At 37.7% G+C, this 20,202-nt stretch overlaps 1 protein-coding gene across 11 annotated transcripts in view; it reads left to right on the forward strand.

The window, feature by feature from the left end:
- PTPN2 (protein tyrosine phosphatase non-receptor type 2) overlaps nucleotides 1-20,202 on the forward strand; it is a 115,138-nt gene that overhangs the window by 85,188 nt on the left and 9,748 nt on the right. For all 11 annotated transcript variants that reach the window (XM_078347708.1, XM_078347710.1, XM_054243947.2 and 8 more), the window contains one exon: nucleotides 13,396-13,577. In XM_078347708.1, coding sequence (XP_078203834.1) covers nucleotides 13,396-13,577 — 182 coding nt within the window. The remainder of the gene's footprint in view (nucleotides 1-13,395; nucleotides 13,578-20,202) is intronic.

A 20,202-nucleotide genomic window follows, 5' to 3' on the forward strand; every position in this document is an offset into this window, starting at 1 on the left:
GTTGAGTGCTTGCAGTGTGGCTATCTGAATCAAGATGTTCTTAAAGTGTAGACTACACACCAGAGTTTCAAAATTTACTTAATACAGAAAAAGGTGTAAAATATCTTAGTTTTTAAAACATTGAGTATGTGTTAAGATGGTACTATTTATAATATTTTGAGTTAAATGCTACATTAAAATTCTTTTTTTTTTTTTTTTGGATAAGAGTGTCACTCTGTCACCTAGGCTGGAGTGCAGTGGCCCTGTCTTGGCTCACTGCAACCTCCATCTCTCTGGGTTCAAGCATTCTGCCTCAGCCTCCCAAATAGCTGGGATTACAGGAGCCCGCCACCACACCCAGCTAATTTTTGTATTTTTAGTAGAGATGGCGCTTCACCATGCTGGCCATGCTAGGCTTGGACTCCTGACCTTAAGTCATCTACCTGCCTTGGCCTCCCAAAGTGCTGGGATTAAAGGCGTGAGCCACCACACCTGGCCAAAATTCCTATTTTTTTAACATGACCACTAGAGCATTTTATATTTGTGGCTCACATTATATTTCACTGGACAGTGCTGTGCTAGAACCTTCGTTTAGAACAGAAATCTAAAAGAAGTTCCTCAAAATCTTAAATCATCAAACTCTAGAATTCTAAAGATCTAAAGTTTGACCTTTATTAATGTGGAAACGTAAACTGTATAAATATAACTGTAGCCCATAAAAATACTTTGACATATTAGGATGTGACAGCCAACTTACTAAAAGACTTCTTTCTCTTCATATATCCTCTTCCTTTTCTTTGCCTGAATTTTTTGGGAAAAAAATGAATATTTGTAAGAAGATGGGAAAAAGCTTGGCAAGACTCTAATGATATATATAGTACATCATTAGATGAGTGTGGGGGGGCAGTATGGGCATGATGCAGTGTGGACGTACTTGAACCTGTGTGGCCTGGGAACTGTCTTTCTACTAATAATTTTGTCTGGTGTTGGTTTTAGGGTGATGCTAGCCTCATAGAGTGAGTTAGCAAGTATTCCCTCTCTTTCTGTCCTCTGAGAGAGATTGTAGAGAGTTGGTATACCTTCCTTAAATGTTTGGTAGGATTTATCAGTGAACTAATCTGGGCCTGATGCTTTTTGTTTCAGAAGGGTGTTAATTTTGATTCAAAATGTTTAAGTAGATGTAGGTCTATTTAGATTGTCTATTTTTTCTTGTGTGAGTTTTATCAAATTGCCTTTCAAAGAATTGGTCCATTTTATCTAGGTTATCAAATTTTTGGACATAGAGTTAATAATGTTTCTTCATTATCCTTTTAATGTCCATGGGATCTGTAGTGATGGTCCTCTCTTTCATTTCTGATATTAATTGTGTCTTTTTTCTTTTTTTTTTTAGCCTGGTTAGAAGATCATTATTTTATTGGTCATTTCAAAGAACAAGCTTTTGGTTTCCTTGATTTTTCTCTGTTGATTTCATGTTTTTAGTTTCATTGATTTCTCTAATTCTTATTTATTTTCTTCTTACTTTGGATTCAGTTGGCTCTTTTTTCTACTTTTCTAAGGTGCAAATTTAGATTATTGATTTAAGTTCTTGGAGGTCTAGTGGTGCAACTGGTTAGGACACACTACTTACATGATTTTAGCTCTTTCTTTTCTAATAATGCATTCTAAGCTATAAGTTTCCCCCTAAACCCTGCTTTTGCTGCATCCCACAACTTTTTGATGAGTGTGTTTTTATTTTGATTTAGTTCGAATTCATTTTAAATCTCTCTTGATTTCTTTTTTGATCTTTGCATTATTTAGAAGTGTGTTGTTTAATCTCCATGTATTTGGGGATTTTCCCATTATCTTCCTGTTACTGCTTGCTTAGCTTAATTCTGTTGTGATCTGAGAGCAATACTGTTTGATTTCTATTCGTTTAAATTTGCTAAGGTGTGTTTTATGGTTCAGAATGTAGTCTATTTTGATGATTGTTTCATGTGAGCTTCAGATAAATAGTATTCTCTTATTGCTGGAAGAAGCATTCCATAGATGTCAACTAGTTGGTAGATCAAGTTCTTGAGTTTGATTGTGTTTCTGCTGATTTTCTGACTCCTGCATCTATTAGTTTCTGATAGGGGGTGTTTAGGTCTCCAGCTATAAAAGTGGGTTTATATGTCTCTCCTTGAAGTTCTGTTGGTTTTTGCCTCACATAGTTTGATGCTCTGTTAGGCACGTACACATCATTATGTGATGCCCGTCCTTTTCTCTAATAATGTTCTTTGCTTTGAAGTCTGTGCTGTACACTGAAATTAATATAGCCACTCTTATTCTCTTTTGGTTAGTGTCAGCATATTTTTTTTCCTATCCACTTACTTTTAATGTATATATATCTTTATTTTTAAAGTGGGTTTCTTATAGATGATATGTAGTTGAGTATTGATTTTTATTTTGTTGATTCATTCTGAGAATCTCTTTTAATTGGTGCTTTTAGACCATTGGCATATGAAGTGATTACTGATAAAGTTGGAATAATAAATACCACACCTGTTACTGTTTTCATTTCCTTTTTTTGAGACAGAGTTTCACTCTTTTCGCCCAGACTAGAGTGCAATGGCGCGATCTCAGCTAACTGCAGCCTCCGCCTCCTGGGTTCAAGTGATTCTCCCCACTCAGCCTCCCAGGTAGCTGGGATTACAGGTGCCTGCCACCACACCCAGCTAATTAGAGATGGGTTTCACCATGTTGGCTAGGCTGGTCTCAAACTCCTGACCTCATGGTATCTGCCCACCTTGGCTTCCCAAAGTGCTAGGATTACAGGCATGAGCCACTGCGCAGAGTGATTGTATCTTAAGTCTATAAAAATATATAATTATCATCATAAAACATATATTCATTTACAGAAAGCTTCCAATGAACTTGACCTTCCTATGGAAATATAGACTATTCCATTTGCCTTTCAGCCCAAGGTCAGGCATAAATACTTAAGCTGGTTGCTGGTATTACCACATATTTATTAGCAAATTCCCATTATTGATGATGACAGTAAACCTCCCAGAGTAAATATCTAGTTTGGCAATTCAGAATTAATGTTGTAAGATCTCTAGCTGGTAATTTGATATTACTAATAAAGTATTAAATGTAAATTATAAACTTTTTTTTTTTTTTTAATAAAAAAAATTTTTTTTTGAGACGGGGTTTCACCTTGTTGGTCAGGCTGGTCTTGAACTCCCGACCTCAGGTGATTTACCTGCCTTGGCCTCCAAAGTGCTTGGATTACAGGCGTGAGCCACCATGCCCAGCTGGTAAATGATAAACTTTTAACAAATTACAGAGGATTTCAAATTTAATTGAATCACTTGAAACTTTCTTCAGTGAGAGAAATGGGTAGAGTTGGGGTTCTAGGCAGTGTGGGGGGCATTATTCCTAGTGGTAGTGACTCATGGGCGTGGTTCAACGTGAGCACAGAATTAGAAAGAAAGATGAAACGGTACAAGGCCTCAAAATGAGAGCTCCTGTGAGGTTATAGTTTAGTGAAATGGAATTCCTTGGCTTCACCAGTCAGCAGTAATGATCTGGGGCAGGTGACTCGGGATTGGCTCGCTTGTATGTCATAGGGAGGACAAAGATGAGTAGACAAGGCAAAATGGCATTGTTGGGTTTGTGGGGTTTTTTTTTAAATCACTGGCATTAAATATTCCTTTTATTGCTCTCTCTGCTGGGTGCTTTTCTTGTTGACATATTCTGAATTTGTTGCATATTCTGGGAAGTGGTCCAGTGAGACTTGATTTTTGGCATCATCTTATTTGTTGACATTGTTGCGTGTTGCCCAACTATAAGGCCAAGTTGCTGTAACTAGGTCTCAGTCAAGAATGGAAAATTCAAAAATTGACCAGTGTAATTCTGGAGGCAGTTTAACATTTTTGTGGCGTACTTTCTTAAACTAGCCAGTGTCTACAGTTTATAAGCTTTTCAGGTACACAGATCTTTATGAGAGATCACAGCATAATCATTAACCCAGACTTGCCTAGGTTAAAATTCTGTCCCTACTATTTGTTAGGTACATATTCTCAGGCAAGTTACCTAACCACTCTCCCACATCTCCCGTAAAAAGGATGTAATAATGGTAATATTAGTATTAGTGCTTATCTCCTAAAGTTACTTGTGAGAATTCAGAGCTAGCACATTTGAAGTGTTAGAATACGGCATGGGGAGTCACAAGTGCTCCATGTCTTCACTGTAAAAGATACTCTGACTGAGTCAGAAAACAAACAAGGGAACAAAGAAAATGGACATAGTCATCTAAGCGAAGATGCCCTTAATTACTTTTATGTTTCATTATATAGTAGTTTCTTAACTGTTGGCACAATATTATTCCGGGACATGGTTTGTGTTCTCTTAGGGCTCAGGATTTTTCAGTTCCAACCCACTACTCCTCATGAAGTTCAGAGACTTCTTTCCCTGAGGTCTGTTTCCTTTCCAGACTCATTTCTCCTACTCAAGCTCTACATGTTCTCTATCCTCCAAACAAATTGTACCAAATTGTACTACTCTCTGTTTTCTGAACACAACAAATGTAGAATTTCACACTCTCTAAATCTTTTGTAAATCAACTATTTTACAACAAAAAGAGAGCCAGCTGTGGTGGTGCTCACCTGCAGTCCCAGCTACTCAGGAGTCTGAGACCAGAGGATTGCTTGAGCCCAGGAGATTGAGGTTATAGTGAGCTATGATCATGCCATTGCATTTTGACCTGGGCAAGAGACCACCTCTTAAAAAAAAACAAAAAAAAAACAAAAAGAGATACCTTAATTATGCAGCTAAGTAAAATAGCCATATTTGGGAAAGGTGAAGTGTGGAAAATACTTTTTTTTTTTTGAGACCAAGTCGCACTCTGTCACCCTGGCTAGGCGTGATCTCAGCTCACAACATTCTTCACCTCCCAGGTTCAAGCAATTCTTCTGCCTCGCTTTCCCAAGTAGCTGGAATTACAGACGTGCACCACCATGCCTAGCTAATTTTTATAGTTTTGGTAAAGACAGGCTTTCACCCTGTTGCACAGGCTGGTCTTGAACTCCTGACCTCAAATTATCTGCCCACCTCGACCACCCAAAGTTCTGGCATTACAGGCATGACTTTTTCTTTTCAATACCTCTGGTATATGATGACAATGAGACAGATTAGAAACTAGTTTATTCATTGTATGAATGAATTTCCCAGAGGTTTTTAAAAGATCTAAATAGAAGCATTGCTTTTTTTTGTTTTGAGACACTCTCACTCTGTGGCCCAGACTGGGTGCAGTAGTGCGATCTTGGCTCACTGCAACCTCTGCCACCTGGGTTCAAGCGATTCTCCTGCCTCAGCCTCCTGAGCAGCTGAGATTCCAGGTGCCTGCCACTGCTCCTGGCTAATTTTTGTAGTTTTAGTAGAGATGGGGTTTCACCATGTTGGCCAGGCTGGTCTTGAACTCCTGACCTCATGATCCACCCACCTTGGCCTCCCAAAGTGCTGGGATTACAAGTGTGAGCCACTGTGCTCAGCAAGCGTTCCTTTTAACAGTACCATATTGCACAAGAGTAACTTCAGGGAATAAATATTCCATAAGTTGCAAAAACTAAGTTGCAATGTTACATCTATGTCCAAAATTATTAAACTCATCAGGCAATAAGTATTCCTTATTAATTAGATCCAAGATTCCTTGCTTCCTTGATAGGATCTTCAAAGAGGGCCAGTGTCAGTCATAGGTAATCAAAAGCATTGGCTCCCACTGCTTCTATCTCTACCAGTTGCCACTGGCAGATACCTAAATGGCAGTCATGTTCTCATCCTTTCAAGGACTTGAGAGACTATAGTCCCAGTGTGTAGGTTATATATGCCTTTTTCTTCTCTAGCGTATAGAATTGTCACTGCTTTCATCTGCAGATGCTTTTCATCTCTTCTTCCTCTACCTTTGTCTCTAGGAATGATGACAAGTGAGGGCACAGGAAATGTATTTTCTAGACATAATGCTGGGCTCTTTACATGCCATCTCATTAATCATAACCGTCTCCTGAGGTAGGTGATGACACCCTGTTTCATAGAAGAAACAGAAATTTCTCTCATCTTGGTCTGAATCCAGCTTTGTGTTGCCATCTACTCCTGAAGTCTCGGCCTGCTAGAGGCATGCTGGAGGATGTTTCCAGCATGGAAAGTGGGCTACCCAGCTGCCTGGAGCTGCTAGTGTACCTGGTAGGCACAACCAAATTAAAGTCTTTTGGCATCCTAAGGACCTGCTTGGAGATTTCACTGATGGTTCTTCCCTAGACTGAACAGTGGCAAGGAGCAAGAAGGTTCCATATCACATTCAGGCACCATCATGGTTACTACTCCAGTGTTACATACCTGTGGTTTAGAAATGGATTACAATTCAAGCAAAATCTACCTTGGCTGAAATCTTTATTTAAAATTTGGGTTTTTTTGTACAATGCCACTTTATTTTTTATTTTGTTTTTAATTGACACCTAGTAACTGTACATACTTATGGGGTTCAGTGCGATATTTTGATACATGTATACATTATGTAATGATCAGTATTTACCCACCTTATCTTTGTGGTAAAAACATTTAAAATCCTCTCTTCCAGCTATTTTAAAATATGTATTTCATAATATATATTATTATATATTTATATATTTCATAATACTTGAAATATATATAAGTATATGAATATTTTAAAATAGCTGGAAGAGAGGATTTATATATATAATTTATATATACATAAGTTTTTTTCGAGATAGGGTCTCATTTTGTTGTTCAGGCTGATATGCAGTGGCACTATCATGGCTCACTCACTGCAGCCTCAACCTCCTGGGCTCATGTGATCCTCCTGCCCTAACCTCTTAAGTAGTTAGGACTGCAGGCACATGCCATCACACGTAGCTAGTTTTTAAATTGTTTATAAAGATGTGGTCTCACCATGTTGCCCAGGCTCGTCTCAAACTCCTGGACTCAAGCGATCTGCCCCAGCCTCCCACACTGCTAGAATTGCAGGCATACCCACCATGCCCTGTCTGAAATATTAAATATTATTAACCGTAGTCATTCTACTGTGCAATAAAACACCAAGACTTATTCCCCTATTGAACTATTGTTCAGTTTCTCCCCATGCCTCCTCTTCTGCACCCTCCAAGTCCTCTGGTAGGTACTACTATTCTACTCTATGCTTCTGTGAGATTAACTTTTTTAGATTTCACATGAGTGAGAACATACAGTATTTGTCTTTTTGTGCTTGGCTTAATATCCTCCAGTTTCATCTGTTTTGCCACAAAAGACAGGATTTTTTTTTTTAATGGCTAAATAGTACTACATTGTGTATATATTCCACATTTTCTTTCTCCCTTCATTGATTGATGGCCATTTAGGTTGATTCTCTGTCTTGACTACTGTGAATAGTGTTGCAATAAGCACAGGATTGCAGATATCTCTTTGAAATCCTCATTTCATTTCCTTTGGATAAATACCCAGTAGTGGGATTGCTGGATCACATGGTAGTTTATTTTTAATCTTTTAAGGAACCTTTGTACTGTTTTCCAAAATGGCTGTACTACATTCCACCAACCATGTACAAGAGTTCCCCTTTCTCCATATTCATGCAAACATTTATTTTTTGTCTTTTTGATAATAGTCATTCTAATTGGGGTGTGGTGATATCGCAGTGTGATATTGATTTGCATTATTCTGATGATTAGAATAATGGTGATATTGACCATTTTCTCTTACATCTGTTGGCTTTTTGTATATCTTTTAAGAAATGGCTATTCAGGTCTTTTGCCTATTTTTTAATTGGATTATTTGTGTTTTCTGCCATTGAGTTTCATTTGAGTTTCTTACGTATTCTGGATATTAACCCCCTGTCAAATGGATAGTTTGCAGATATTTTCTTCCATTCTGTAGATTATCTCTTCAGTCTGTTGATTGCTTCCTTTGCTATGCAGAAGCTTTTTAGTTTGATGTAATCCCATTTGTCTGTTTTTGCTTTTGAGGTCTTATGCAAAAGACCCTTCCTTCCCTTGCCCAGACCAATGTCCTAAAGTGTTTTCTCTGTCTTTTCTTCTAGTACTTATATTTGTTTGGGATCCTTATATTTAAGTCTTTAGTCCATTTTGAGTTGATTTTTTAATATGGTGAGAGATAAGAGTCTAGTTTCATTCTTAGGCATCTAGATATCCAGTGTTCCCAACACCATTTATCAAAGAGACTGGTCTTCACCAGTGTATGTTCTTGGGGTCTTTCTCAAAAATAAATTGGCTGCAAATATGTGGATTTATTTCCATGCTCTTTTTTCTGTTTTATTGGTCTTTATATCTTTTTTTATAACAGTAGCATGCTGTTTTGGTTACTATAGCTTTGCAGTATATTTTGAGGTCAGGTAGTGTGATGCCCCCAGCTTGGTTCTTTTTGCTCAAAACTGCTTTGGCTTATGGAGTCTTTTATGATTCCATACAAATTTTGGGATTATTTCTTCTGTTTCTATGAAGAAGGTCATTGCTATTTTCATTGGATTGCATTGAATGTATAGATCATTTTATGTAGTATGGACATTTTAACAGTATTAATTTTAATCCATGAACATAGGCTATCTTTCCATTTATTTATATCCTCTTCAATTTTTTCCATTAATATTTCATAATTTTCTTTTCTTTTTTGAGACGGAGTTTCACTCTTGTTACCCAGGCCGGAGTGCAATGGCGCGATCTTGGCTCACCGCAACCTCCACCTCCTGGGTTCAGGCAATTCTCCTGCCTCAGCCTCCCGAGTAGCTGGGACTACAGGTGCACACCACCATGCCCAGCTAATTTTTGTATATTTAGTAGAGATGGGGTTTCACCATGTTGACCAGGATGGTCTCGATCTCTTGACCTCGTGATCCACCCACCTCGGCCTCCCAAAGTGTTGGGATTACAGGCGTGAGCCACCATGCCTGGCTTATAATTTCCATTATAGAGATGTTTCACCTCCTTGGTTAAATTTATTCCTAGGCAGTTTTTTTAAATGGAATTGCTTTCTTGATTTTTTTTTTTTTTCAGATAGTTTGCGAGTGTTGTATAAAAATGCTACTGATTTTTATTTGTTGATTTTGTATCCTGCAACTTTACTGAATTTGTTTATTAGTTTAATAGTTTTTTGGTAGTGTCTGTAGGGTTTTGCTATATATAAGATTATGTCTTCTGTAAACAGAGACAATTTGATTTCCTCCTTTCAAATTTGAATACCCTTTCTCTTTCTCTTGCCTAATTGCTCTGGCTAGGACTTAAAGTATTGGGCTGAATAATAGTATTGAAAGTGGTCATCCTTGTCTTGTTCCAGATCTTAAGAGGAAAAGCTTTCAACTTTTTCATGTTCAGTATGGTGTTAACTATGGGTTTGTCATACGTGGCTTTGTAGAGGCACAATTTCTTCCATGCCTAATTTGTTGAGAGTTTTTCTCATGAAGGTAGATAGGCTGGTTGGTTGGTTGATTGGTTGATTGAGACAGAGTCTTGCTGTCACCCAGGCTGGAGTTCAGTGGCACAATCTCAACTCACTGCAACCTCCACCTCCTGGGTTCAAGCGATTCTCGTGACTCAGTCACCCAAGTGGCTGGGATTGCAGGTGTGTGCCACCTCACCCAGCTAATTTTTGTATTTTTAGTAGAGATGGGGTTTCACCATGTTGACCAGACTGGTCTCAAACACCTAACCTCAAGTGATTCACCCACTTTGGCCTCCCAAAGTGCTGAGATTACAGGTGTGAGCCACCATGCCTGGCCGGTATGTTGAATTTTATCAAATGTTTTTTCTGCATCTATTGAAATGATCATATGGTTCTTGTCCTTGATTCTGTTGATGGGATAGATCATGTTTATTGATTTGCCTATGTTGAACCATCCTTTCATCCCTTGGATGAATCCCACTTGGTTATGGTAAATGATGTTTTTAATGTATTGTTGCATTCCATTTGCTATTATTTTTCATTTAGGTTTTTTGCATCTGTTCATCAAGGATATTGGACTGTGGTTTTCTTTTTTGTTGTGTCCTTGGCTGGTTTTAGTATCTGGTAATGCTGGCCTTATAGAATGATTTTGGAAGATTTCTCTCTTCAATTTTTTGTATAGTGTGAAAAGAATTAGTATTATTTAAATGTTTGGTAGAATTCAGCCATGAAGACATCAAGTCCTGGGCTTTTCTTCAATAGGAGGCTTTTTATTACTGATTCAATCTCATTATTTATTGGTCAGTTTAGGTTTTCTGTTTCTTCATGGTTCAGTTTTGATAGTTTGTATATGTTCAGGAATTTAGCTATTTCCTCTAGGCTTTCCAATTTGTTGGCATAGTTGTTTATAATAGTCTCATGATACGTTGTATTTTTGTGGTATTAGTAGTAATGTTTCCTTTTTTATCTCTGATTTGAGTCTTTTTCTTAGTCTGCCATAGATTCGTTGATTTTGTTTAGTCACTTTATTTCTGTTATGGTCTTTATTATTTTCTTTGTTCTGCTATTTTGGGGTTTAGTTTATTGTTTTCTAGTACCTTGAGGTACATCAGGTTATTTGAGATCTTTCTACTTTTTTTCTTTTTGAGACAGAGTTTCACTCTGACCTCTAGGCTAGATTGCAATGGCACAATCTTGGCTCATTGTAACCTCTGCCCCCTGGGTTCAAGTGATTCTTATTCCTCAGCCTCCCAAATAGCTGGAATTACAGATGTGCACCATCACACCTGGCTAATTTTGGTGTTTTTGGTAGAGACCACCTGTGGCCATGTTAGCCAGGGTGGTCTTGAACTCTTGGCCTCAAGTGATCTGCCTGCCTCAGCCTCCCAAAGTGCTGGGATTATAGGCATGAGCCACTGCATCTGGCAGTCTTTCTACTTTTTTGATGTTTATTGCTGTAAACTTTACTCTGAGAACTTCTTTTGCCATATCCATAGGTTTGGGTATGTTGTGTTTCCATTTTTGTTTTTCTGAAGAAATTTTTTAATTTTTTAATTGCCCTGTTGTTCAGGAGCATGTGTAGTTTTCAAAGTTCCTGCTGTTACTAAATTCTAGTTTTATTCCGTTGTGGTCAGAAAAGATACTTGATATTATTTTGGTGGGGTTTTTTTTTTTTTTGGAGACAGAGTTTTGCTCTTGTTGCCCAGGCTGGAGTGCAATGGTGCAATCTCGACTCATTGCAGCCTCTGCCTCCTGAGTTCAAGTGATTCTCTGCCTCAGCCTCCCAAGTATCTGGGATTACAGGTGCCTGCCACCATGCCTGGCTAATTTTTATATTTTTAATAGAGACGGAGTTTCACCATGTTGGGCAAGCTGGTCTCAAACTCCTGTCCTCAGGTGATCCTCCTGCCTCAGCCTCCCAAAGTGCTTGGATTACAGGCGGGAGTCCCCTGCCTTGGCATGATTTTGATTTTTTTTCTTTTGTAAATTTTTTGAGATTCGTTTTGTGACCTGACATATGGTCCATCGTGGAGAGTGTTCCATATGCTGATGAGAAGAATGTGTATTCTGTGGCTGTTGGAGGGAATATTCTGTAAATGTGTGTCAGGTACTTTTGGCCTAGAATGCAGTTTAAATCCAATGTTTCCTTATCGATTTTCTGTCTGGCTGATCTGTCCATTGCTGAAAATGGGATGTACCATTCTCCTACTATTATTGTATTGCAGTCTGTGTCTCCCTTTAGGCCTAATAGTATTTGCTTTATATATTTGTGTGCACCAGTATATTGGGTGCATAGACATTTAAAATCGTTAAATCTCTTGCTGAATTGACCCCTTTGACCTTTGTTTCTTTTTTATGGTTTTTGACATAAAGTCTATTTTATCAAAATGCAGCTACTTCTCTTCCTTTTTTTTTTCATTTTAATTTGCATGGAATATTATTTCTCACCCCTTCACTTTCAGTCTTAGTATGTCCTTTCTGGTGAAGTGAGTCTCGTATAGGCAACACAGAGTTGGATTTTGTTTATTGTTTTTTCATCCGTTTAGCCACTATATCTTTTCATTGAAGAATTTAGTCTGTTTACATTCAAGGGTATTATTGATAGATAAAGACTCCTGCCATTTTGTTAATTGTTTTCTGTTTGCTTTGCATATTCCTTATTCCTTTCTTTCTCTCTTATTGTTTACCTTTGTGGTTTGGTGATTTTTTTAGTGATAAGATTTGATTTATTTCCCTTTCTCATTTGTGTATCTGCTGTAGTTACTTTTTTGTGGTTACTATGGGTTTACGTGAAGCATCTTATAGTTATGATAGAGTGTTTTAAGCTGATAATAACCTTGATCTCATAAAATATTTTTTACTTTTACCCTTCCCCCACAACTTACAATTTTGTTGATTAATTTATATCCTTTTATATTGTGTGGTCCTTAACAACTTTTAGCTATAGTTACCATTGACCATTTTTTACTTTTAACCTTCATAATGGAGATTTGAAAGATTATATTCCATAGTTATAGCAATAGAGTTTTCTGAATTTGGTAATTAATTTACCTCTATCAGTGAGATTATATTTTCATGGTTTCATGATAGTAATTATACTTTTGCTTTCAGTCGAAGCAGCCCCCATAAGAATTTCTTGTAAGGCTAGTTTATTGGTAATAAATTCTTACAGCTTTTGCTTGTCTGGGAAAGACTTCATTTTTCTTTCATTTCTGAAAGATAGCTTTCCTAGTAGTTTTTATCTCTCAGCACTTTGAATATATTACAGGCCATTTCTTTCTTAGCGTGTACAGGTTTTCTGAGAAATCTGTTGATAGAAACCTGCTGGGTTCCCTTACATGTGACTTGATCCTTTTCTCTTGCTGCTTTTAGAATTATCTATGTCTGACTTTGAACAGCTTTATTATAATGTACCTCGGAGAGAGGACCTCTTTGCATTGAGTGTGTTTAGTGTCCTGTTAGTTTCATGGATCTGGATACCCATATTAAAATCATCACTATGACTGATATTTGACTGTAGTCCTAGATTGTCTCAAATAGGTAACAGTTCATGAGATTTTATTAAGATTATTATATGCAGGGCCGGGCGTGGTGGCTCATGCCTGTAATCCAAACACTTTAGAGGCCAAGGCGGGCAGATCACCTGAGGTCGGGAGTTCAAGACCAGCCTGACCAACGTGGTGAAACCCTGTCTTCAAAAAAAAAAAAATAATAATAATAATAATAAAATTTTTTAAAAATGATTTTAAAAAACATTATATGCAACTGTATACTGATGTACATAATATTAAATGCTTTATTATAAATTTTAAATTAAGCATAATTATGAGCTACAGTATAGCAATATGCTTTTTTCTTTTTCACTCATCTTTTAGCATCATTGGCATCATTTTCTTAACCTGAATATAGGATTTTAATTCATATGTTATTTTTATATAAGGAAAATAAATTTTTACTGTTTGTGTTTATTTTTCATTTCTCTTCCCTACCTAGAAACAATGGAAAGAACTTTCTAAGGAAGACTTATCTCCTGCTTTTGATTATTCACCAAACAAAATAACAACTGAAAAATACAATGGAAACAGAATAGGTCTAGAAGAAGAAAAACTGACAGGTGACCGATGTACAGGACTTTCCTCTAAAATGCAAGATACAATGGAGGAGAACAGTGAGAGGTAAGCTTTCTATAAATACATGCTGAAAGATGAGGCTTTTTTATTTTAAAAATAAATTTTATGGGGCCAGGTGCCATAGGATTTCAGGTATGTAATTTTTATGTTAGGAGAATACAATCACACCTGTAATCCCAACACTTTGGGAGGCTGTGATGGGAAGATCACTTGAGTCTAGGAGTTTGAGACCAGCCTGGGCAGCATAGTAAGAACTTATCTCTACAAAAAAAATAAATAGAACTAGGCAGGTGTGGTGATGCGAGTCTGTGGTCCCAGCCACTCCAGAGACTGAAGTGGAAGGATTGCTTGAGCTGGGGAGGTTAAGGCTTCAGTGAGCTGAGATAGCACCACTGCACTTCCACCTAGGTGACAAAGCAAGACCCTGTCTCAAAAATAATAATAATTAATAAATAAATTATGCAGATATGAGATAATATAGGCCTTTAATTTATTGAAGTAATATAACCTTTCTTTTCCCCTCTGTCACCGATGCTGGAGTGCAGTGGCACAATCTCAGCTCACTGCTCTACCTCCTGGGTTCAAGTTATTTTCCTGCCTCAGCCTCCTCAGTAGCTGGGAATACAGGTGTGTGCCACCACACTTGGCTAATTTTTATATTTCTAGTAGAGATAGGGTTTCGCCATGTTGGCCAAGCTGATCTTGAACTCCTGACCTCAGGTGATGCACCCACCTTGGCCTCCCAGAGTGCTGGGATTACAGGTGTGAGCCACCATGTCTGGCCAAATTAATATAAACTTTATTTCTTACCTGAGGGTATTTAGGTAGTATGTGATGAATGATGACACAGGCGTTCTCAAGGAGCTTTCAGTTCTATAAAAAGCCAATACTTACAAATAGAACTAGTTCGAAAATCCTTTAAAATAATAATGATTGAGTGCAAAAGTTAATATAAGTAGGTGCTAAAATATTTGTATGGTACAGAAAATAAGTAGTATGAATAAGTGCCATTTGTACAGTTACAGAGTTGTTGTAATATAATGTAACTGATAATATGTCTTTAATAAAACATTTAAATATGTAAGCTTAATTCCATTACTGGAGGAAGAAAAAGGCATTTTTTAAATCCATATGAATGTGCCATCTATTCAGAATTTTAAGTTACAACGACATTTTTAGGACTGTCTCTCACACATTACGAAGCTGGTAACCTGATATGAGTCACTTAGCAAAGTGAATGAGCTTTTTGTTTCCTCTCTCCTGCATCTCTGAATAACTTTTCTTCTTTTCTTTTTGCAAAACATTCTTCTTATTGTGGGGAATTTTATCTTGTGGTTATATTTGTTAGATTGGAGTGAAAATAGTTACGGTCTGCCATACATTATAGCTTCACTGCTCTTTTTTCCTAATATAAAAATTAAATACCTGAAATTTTATAAATGCTAACATATTCCAATATATATTACATATGATATTATAGTGGAAGGGTTTATTATGACTTAGCAATGTTATTCCTAATTTTTGACCTCAGTAGTTTTATTTTTTATTTATTTATTTTGAGATGGATTTTCACTCTTGTTGCCCATGCTGGAGTGCAGTGGCGCAATATCGGCTCACCGCAACCTCCGCCTCCTGGGTTCAAGCTATTCCCCTGCCTGAGCCTCCTGAGTTGCTGGGATTACAGGCATGCGCCACCACATCCAGCTAATTTTTTGTATTTTTTAGTAGAGACAGGGTTTCTCCATGTTAGTCAGGCTGGTCTAGAACTCCTGACCTAAGGTTATCTGCCTGCCTCGGCCTCCCAAAGTGCTGGGATTACAGGCATGAGCCCCTGCGCCCAGCCCAGTAGTTTTAGACTACAAGAGAAAGCATAATCTTTTTTCGGTTCCTTTTTTCATCTTAAATAGAATACCTTTAAATCAGGAAATAATCGTTGTAAATTACCTTAGCTTTTTCAGTATTTAGACTTTTAGATTCTTAGTATTATTGTCTTTTCCCCCCTTTTATCTAGTACTGTCTGCAGAATTCAGTGAAAAATGGCTTGATGACTGAAATGGTATTCTTAGTATTTCACGAGTGTTGAGTTTTAATCCACCAAGATTCAGACCAACCATATTAAGAGTCTCAATGACTTAAATCACTCATCCAAGCTTGGCAATACAGAGGAGACTAGTAAAACCACTTAGGAGTTATAGAATGATTGCAAAAGGCTATTTTATGGGATCTGTGTGTGTTTTTGTGCGTGTACATGTTTTCGCATGTGGTGGTGGTGGTGGTGGTGGTGGTTTCTTCTTTCTCTTTTTTCATTTTCTGTCTGATGAGACGGGTGCATATTTGAAAGTAGAGGAGTCCCAACAGAAAAGTCAGGATTCTAAGCTGAGAAGACTGATTGCAAGAACAAGGTTACAAAAATAGAGAAGAGGCCAGGCACAGTGACTCACACCTATAACCTCAGCACTTTGAGAAGCCCAGGCATGTGGATCACTTGAGGTCAGGAGTTAAGAGATGAGCCTGGCCAACATGGCAAAACTCTGTCTCTGCTGAAAATACAAAAGTTAGCTGGGCATGGTGGCACATGCCTGTTTTTGCCTGTTTTCCCAATTACTTGGGAGGCTGAGGTGGGAGAATCACTTGAACCCAGGGGGTTGGAGTGAGCCGAGATCACGCCACTAGACTCCAGTCTGGGCAAAAGAGCAAGACACTGTTTCAAAAAAAAAGAAATGTAAAAGAGGAGCATAGGATCAGGGGTGTGAAATAAAGGTTACTCTCAACAGTTTTATCAGCCAGTCCCAGTAATTTTTAGTACCTCTAGATAATGTTGCATTAAAGATCCTAATAAAATCGTCTTATCAAAAGAATTTCAACTTTCAAAAGAAATAGAACACAGTACTTTCTTATATTCATTTTCATTGTTGAATATACTCCAAAGCAGTGTTTTTCAAATTGAAGGTTGAATCCCATAGTCGTGAAGTTGATTGGGTTATAAACTTTTTTTAAAGAAGAAAATGGAGTAGAGTAAAATACAAATTATCAGCGTATCACAAATAGTAACTATGAATTTATCAGATGCTGGCAAGGTTGTAGAGAGAAAAAAATGCTTATACACTGTTGGTCGAGTGTAAATTAGTTCAACTGTTGTAGAAGACATTGTGGGGATTTCTCAAAGAATAAAAACAAATACCATTCAACCCAGCAATCTCATTACTGGGTATATACCCAAAGGAATATAAATTATTGTACCGCAGGCCGGGCACGGTGGCTCACGCCTATAATCCCAGCACTTTGGGAGGCTGAGGAGGGTGGATTACGAGGTCAAGAGATCAAGACCATCCTAGTCAGCAAGGTGAAACCCCGTCTCTACTAAAAATACAAAAATTAGCTGGGCACAGTGGTGCGTGCCTGTAGTCCCAGCTACTCAGGATGCTGAGGCAGGAGAATTGCTTGAACCCAGAAGGCAGAGGTTGCGGTGAGCTGAGATCATGCCATTGCACTCCAGTCTGGGTAACAACAGCAAAACTCCATCTCAAAAAAAAAAATTGTTGTACTGTAAAGACACATGCACTCGTTTGTTCACTGCAGCACTGTTCACCATAGCAAAGACATGGAGTCAACCTATGTCCACCAGTGATAGACCTCATAAAGAAAATGTGGTACATATATACTATGGAGTACTATGAAGCCATAATAAAGAATGAGATCATGTCATTTCTAGGGACTTGGATGGAGCTGGAGGCCATTAATCCTTAGCAAACTAATGCAGGAACAGAAAACTAAATACCACATGTTTTCACTTATAAGTGAGAGCTAAATGATGAGAACACATGGACACAGAGAGGGGAACAACACATGCTGGGGCCTATCAGAGGATGGAGGGTGGAAGGAGGAGGATAATCAGGAAAAATAACTAATGGGTACTAGGCTTAATACCTGGGTGATGAAATAATTTGTGCAACAAACCCCCATGACATGTTTCAAACTAAAGTAACAAGCCTGCACATATACGTACCCCTAAACTTAAAGTAAAAAATTTTCAACCTGTTTTTGTTTATGTATGTATGATGTATAAATTCTATATATTTACATATACATTGCATACATGTGTCAGTGTGTGTATGAGGCTTCTCTGTTGTGATGCTATTTCTTACTGTAGGTTACAGTCTGAGTTTGAAAAGCCAGTATTCTCAGTTATATATAGTACAACCCAGAAACTCAGATCACTGAGAGTGAGAAACAACTTGAACACATGAGAAGTCTGGGGCAGGCACAGTGGCTCATGCCTGTAATCCCAACACTCAGGCTGAGGCGGATGAATCACTTGAGCCTGGCAGTTCAAGACCAGCCTGAGCAACATGGCAAACCCCGTCTCTACAAAAAATACAAAAATTAGCCAAGTGTATTGGCCCAAGCCTATAATCTCAGCTATTAGGGAGGCTGAGGTGGGAGGATTGCTTGAGCTCAAGAGGTTGAGGCTGCAGGGAGCCATGATCACACCACATGATCTTCCATGGCCAAGGGTCCACAGGAGGCATTCACATTGGTTAATGGCCTAAATTGCATAAATAGTTGGGAAAACCTGGGCAGGTCCCACTTGGTAAGTCATTACACAGACCTAATTTCCTTAGGCCCAACTAGGGAAGACAGGATTTATTTTGTCACAAATTGAGAATAGTCTGTCCTTCTCTGGAATTGTGTTCTTAAATTAGATAAAGGCATGTCTTGGTATTTGTCTTTAGTCCATTCCTCAATTATATAGTACACTGCTGGAAAACAAGAACCTCTGTTCCATTCTTTAAAATGAGAAAAATAGTGTGTTCTCAGCGCAACCAGAAACCATAACCAGCTCCCCCAAATATAGTACAAAATCTTTTAAACTGTATAGCATTTAAAACACCAATTAAATCATATAAGACTCAATGGACTCATCACTGGGCTTATATGGTAAATGACAAAATACTAGATACAAATTATAATTGCCTTCTATACCACAGTGAAAATAAATGAAATAATATGTTAAAGATTATATCTAAATTGGAACCTTGTTAATGATACCCCCAGGCTCCTGTCAAAAGCTAATAAAAGGATCATGGAAGGCTAACCCCCCTCTCTATTTTTGTACATATTTTGCCTACACTTGATCACAAATGTTTTCACTAGCAGGTACATGCATATTTATGATACTGAATTTTCAATTCAGAGAGTGAACTCTGGGTAAGAATTTTTGCAAGTCATCATAGTAAATATTTTCAGTTGGAGTTTGAGACAGCCAGGGATACCTTTATATATAATAACAAAAAGTGAAAAAGACATGAGAAACCACAATAAGATGTACAAAGATAGCAAAACACAGTCCATCCTTAAGTTGCAGAATATATTATAAAGATAAAACAGGTACCCAAGTTAGCACATTATTAGTAAATTATACATTACTTACTGCAAATTAAATGCTATACGAATAGAAGGGCTAGAATGGGTGGAGCAAGGAGAATTGAAGAGTAGAATTGAAATGAGAGGACAGGAGAGAAGGGAAGGTTTCTATTTTAGTGGGGAACAAATTTGGAGAACAGCAAAAAATGGCAAGAACAAAGTTCTGCATAGTAGGAGAATATTGGCAAGTGCTTGCATGGACATGTGTTCTCAGTTCTTTTGAGTACATACCTAGTAGTGGAATTGCTGGGTCATATGGTAGCTCTATGTTTAACTTTTTGAGGAGCTGTCAAACTTTTCTACAGCAGCTGAACCATTTTACATTTCCACTAACAATCTCTTGGGTAGAGAAGGTTCCAGTATACCAAAAAGTATAACATTGATTAAATAAAATATTCAGATACATAGTTCAATTCAGATTTTGCTTGTTTTCTAAAAGGTTCACCATATAGCTTTTTTAATAGTTTTATGGAGATAAGTTTACATACCATAGTTTACTCTCATTCAAAGTATACAGTTCAGTGAATTTTAATATATTTACCAAATTGTGTAGCTGGTATCGCAATCTAATTTTAGAACATTTTTCTGATCCCAACTTATGTGGCTATTAAAATATATATATATATTTCAAGAGGCTGGGCACATTGGCTCATGCCTGTAATTCTAGCACTTTGGGAGGCCAAGGCGGGCGGATCACGGGGTCAAAAGATGGAGACCATCCTGGCCAACATGGTAAAACCCTGTCTCTACTAAAAAATACAAAAATTAGCTGGGCATGGTGGCGAGTGCCTGTAGTCCCAGCTACTCAGGAGGCTGAGGCAGGAGAACTGCTTGAACCTGGTATGTGGTGGTTGCAGTGAGCCGAGATCGTGCTGCACTCAAGCCTGGCGCCTGGTGACAGAGCGAGACTCTGTCTCAAAAAAAAAATATTTCAAGATTAATCAAGGATCGATATCATATTTGGTTGATGTGATTCTTTGGTCTCTTTTAATCTGGAACTGTTCCCTACCTTTTTCTTCCTTGCTTGACATTTGTATTTTTGAAGTTTCTATACCAGTTATCTTTTAGAATGCCCCATACAATGCATTTGTTTAATTATTGTTTATCATAATTAAATTCAGATTAAACATTTTGGCCAGGAAGAAGGTAGTCTCAGTGTTGGAGACATTGAAGAGGCATTTGAGATTTTTAAGCACCATTGTGCACTAGGCCCTGTAAACAAAAAGAAAAAAATTCTTTAAATCAA

The sequence above is a fragment of the Callithrix jacchus genome, chromosome 13, assembly GCF_049354715.1.
Source record: "Callithrix jacchus isolate 240 chromosome 13, calJac240_pri, whole genome shotgun sequence".
NCBI lineage: Eukaryota > Metazoa > Chordata > Mammalia > Primates > Cebidae > Callithrix > Callithrix jacchus.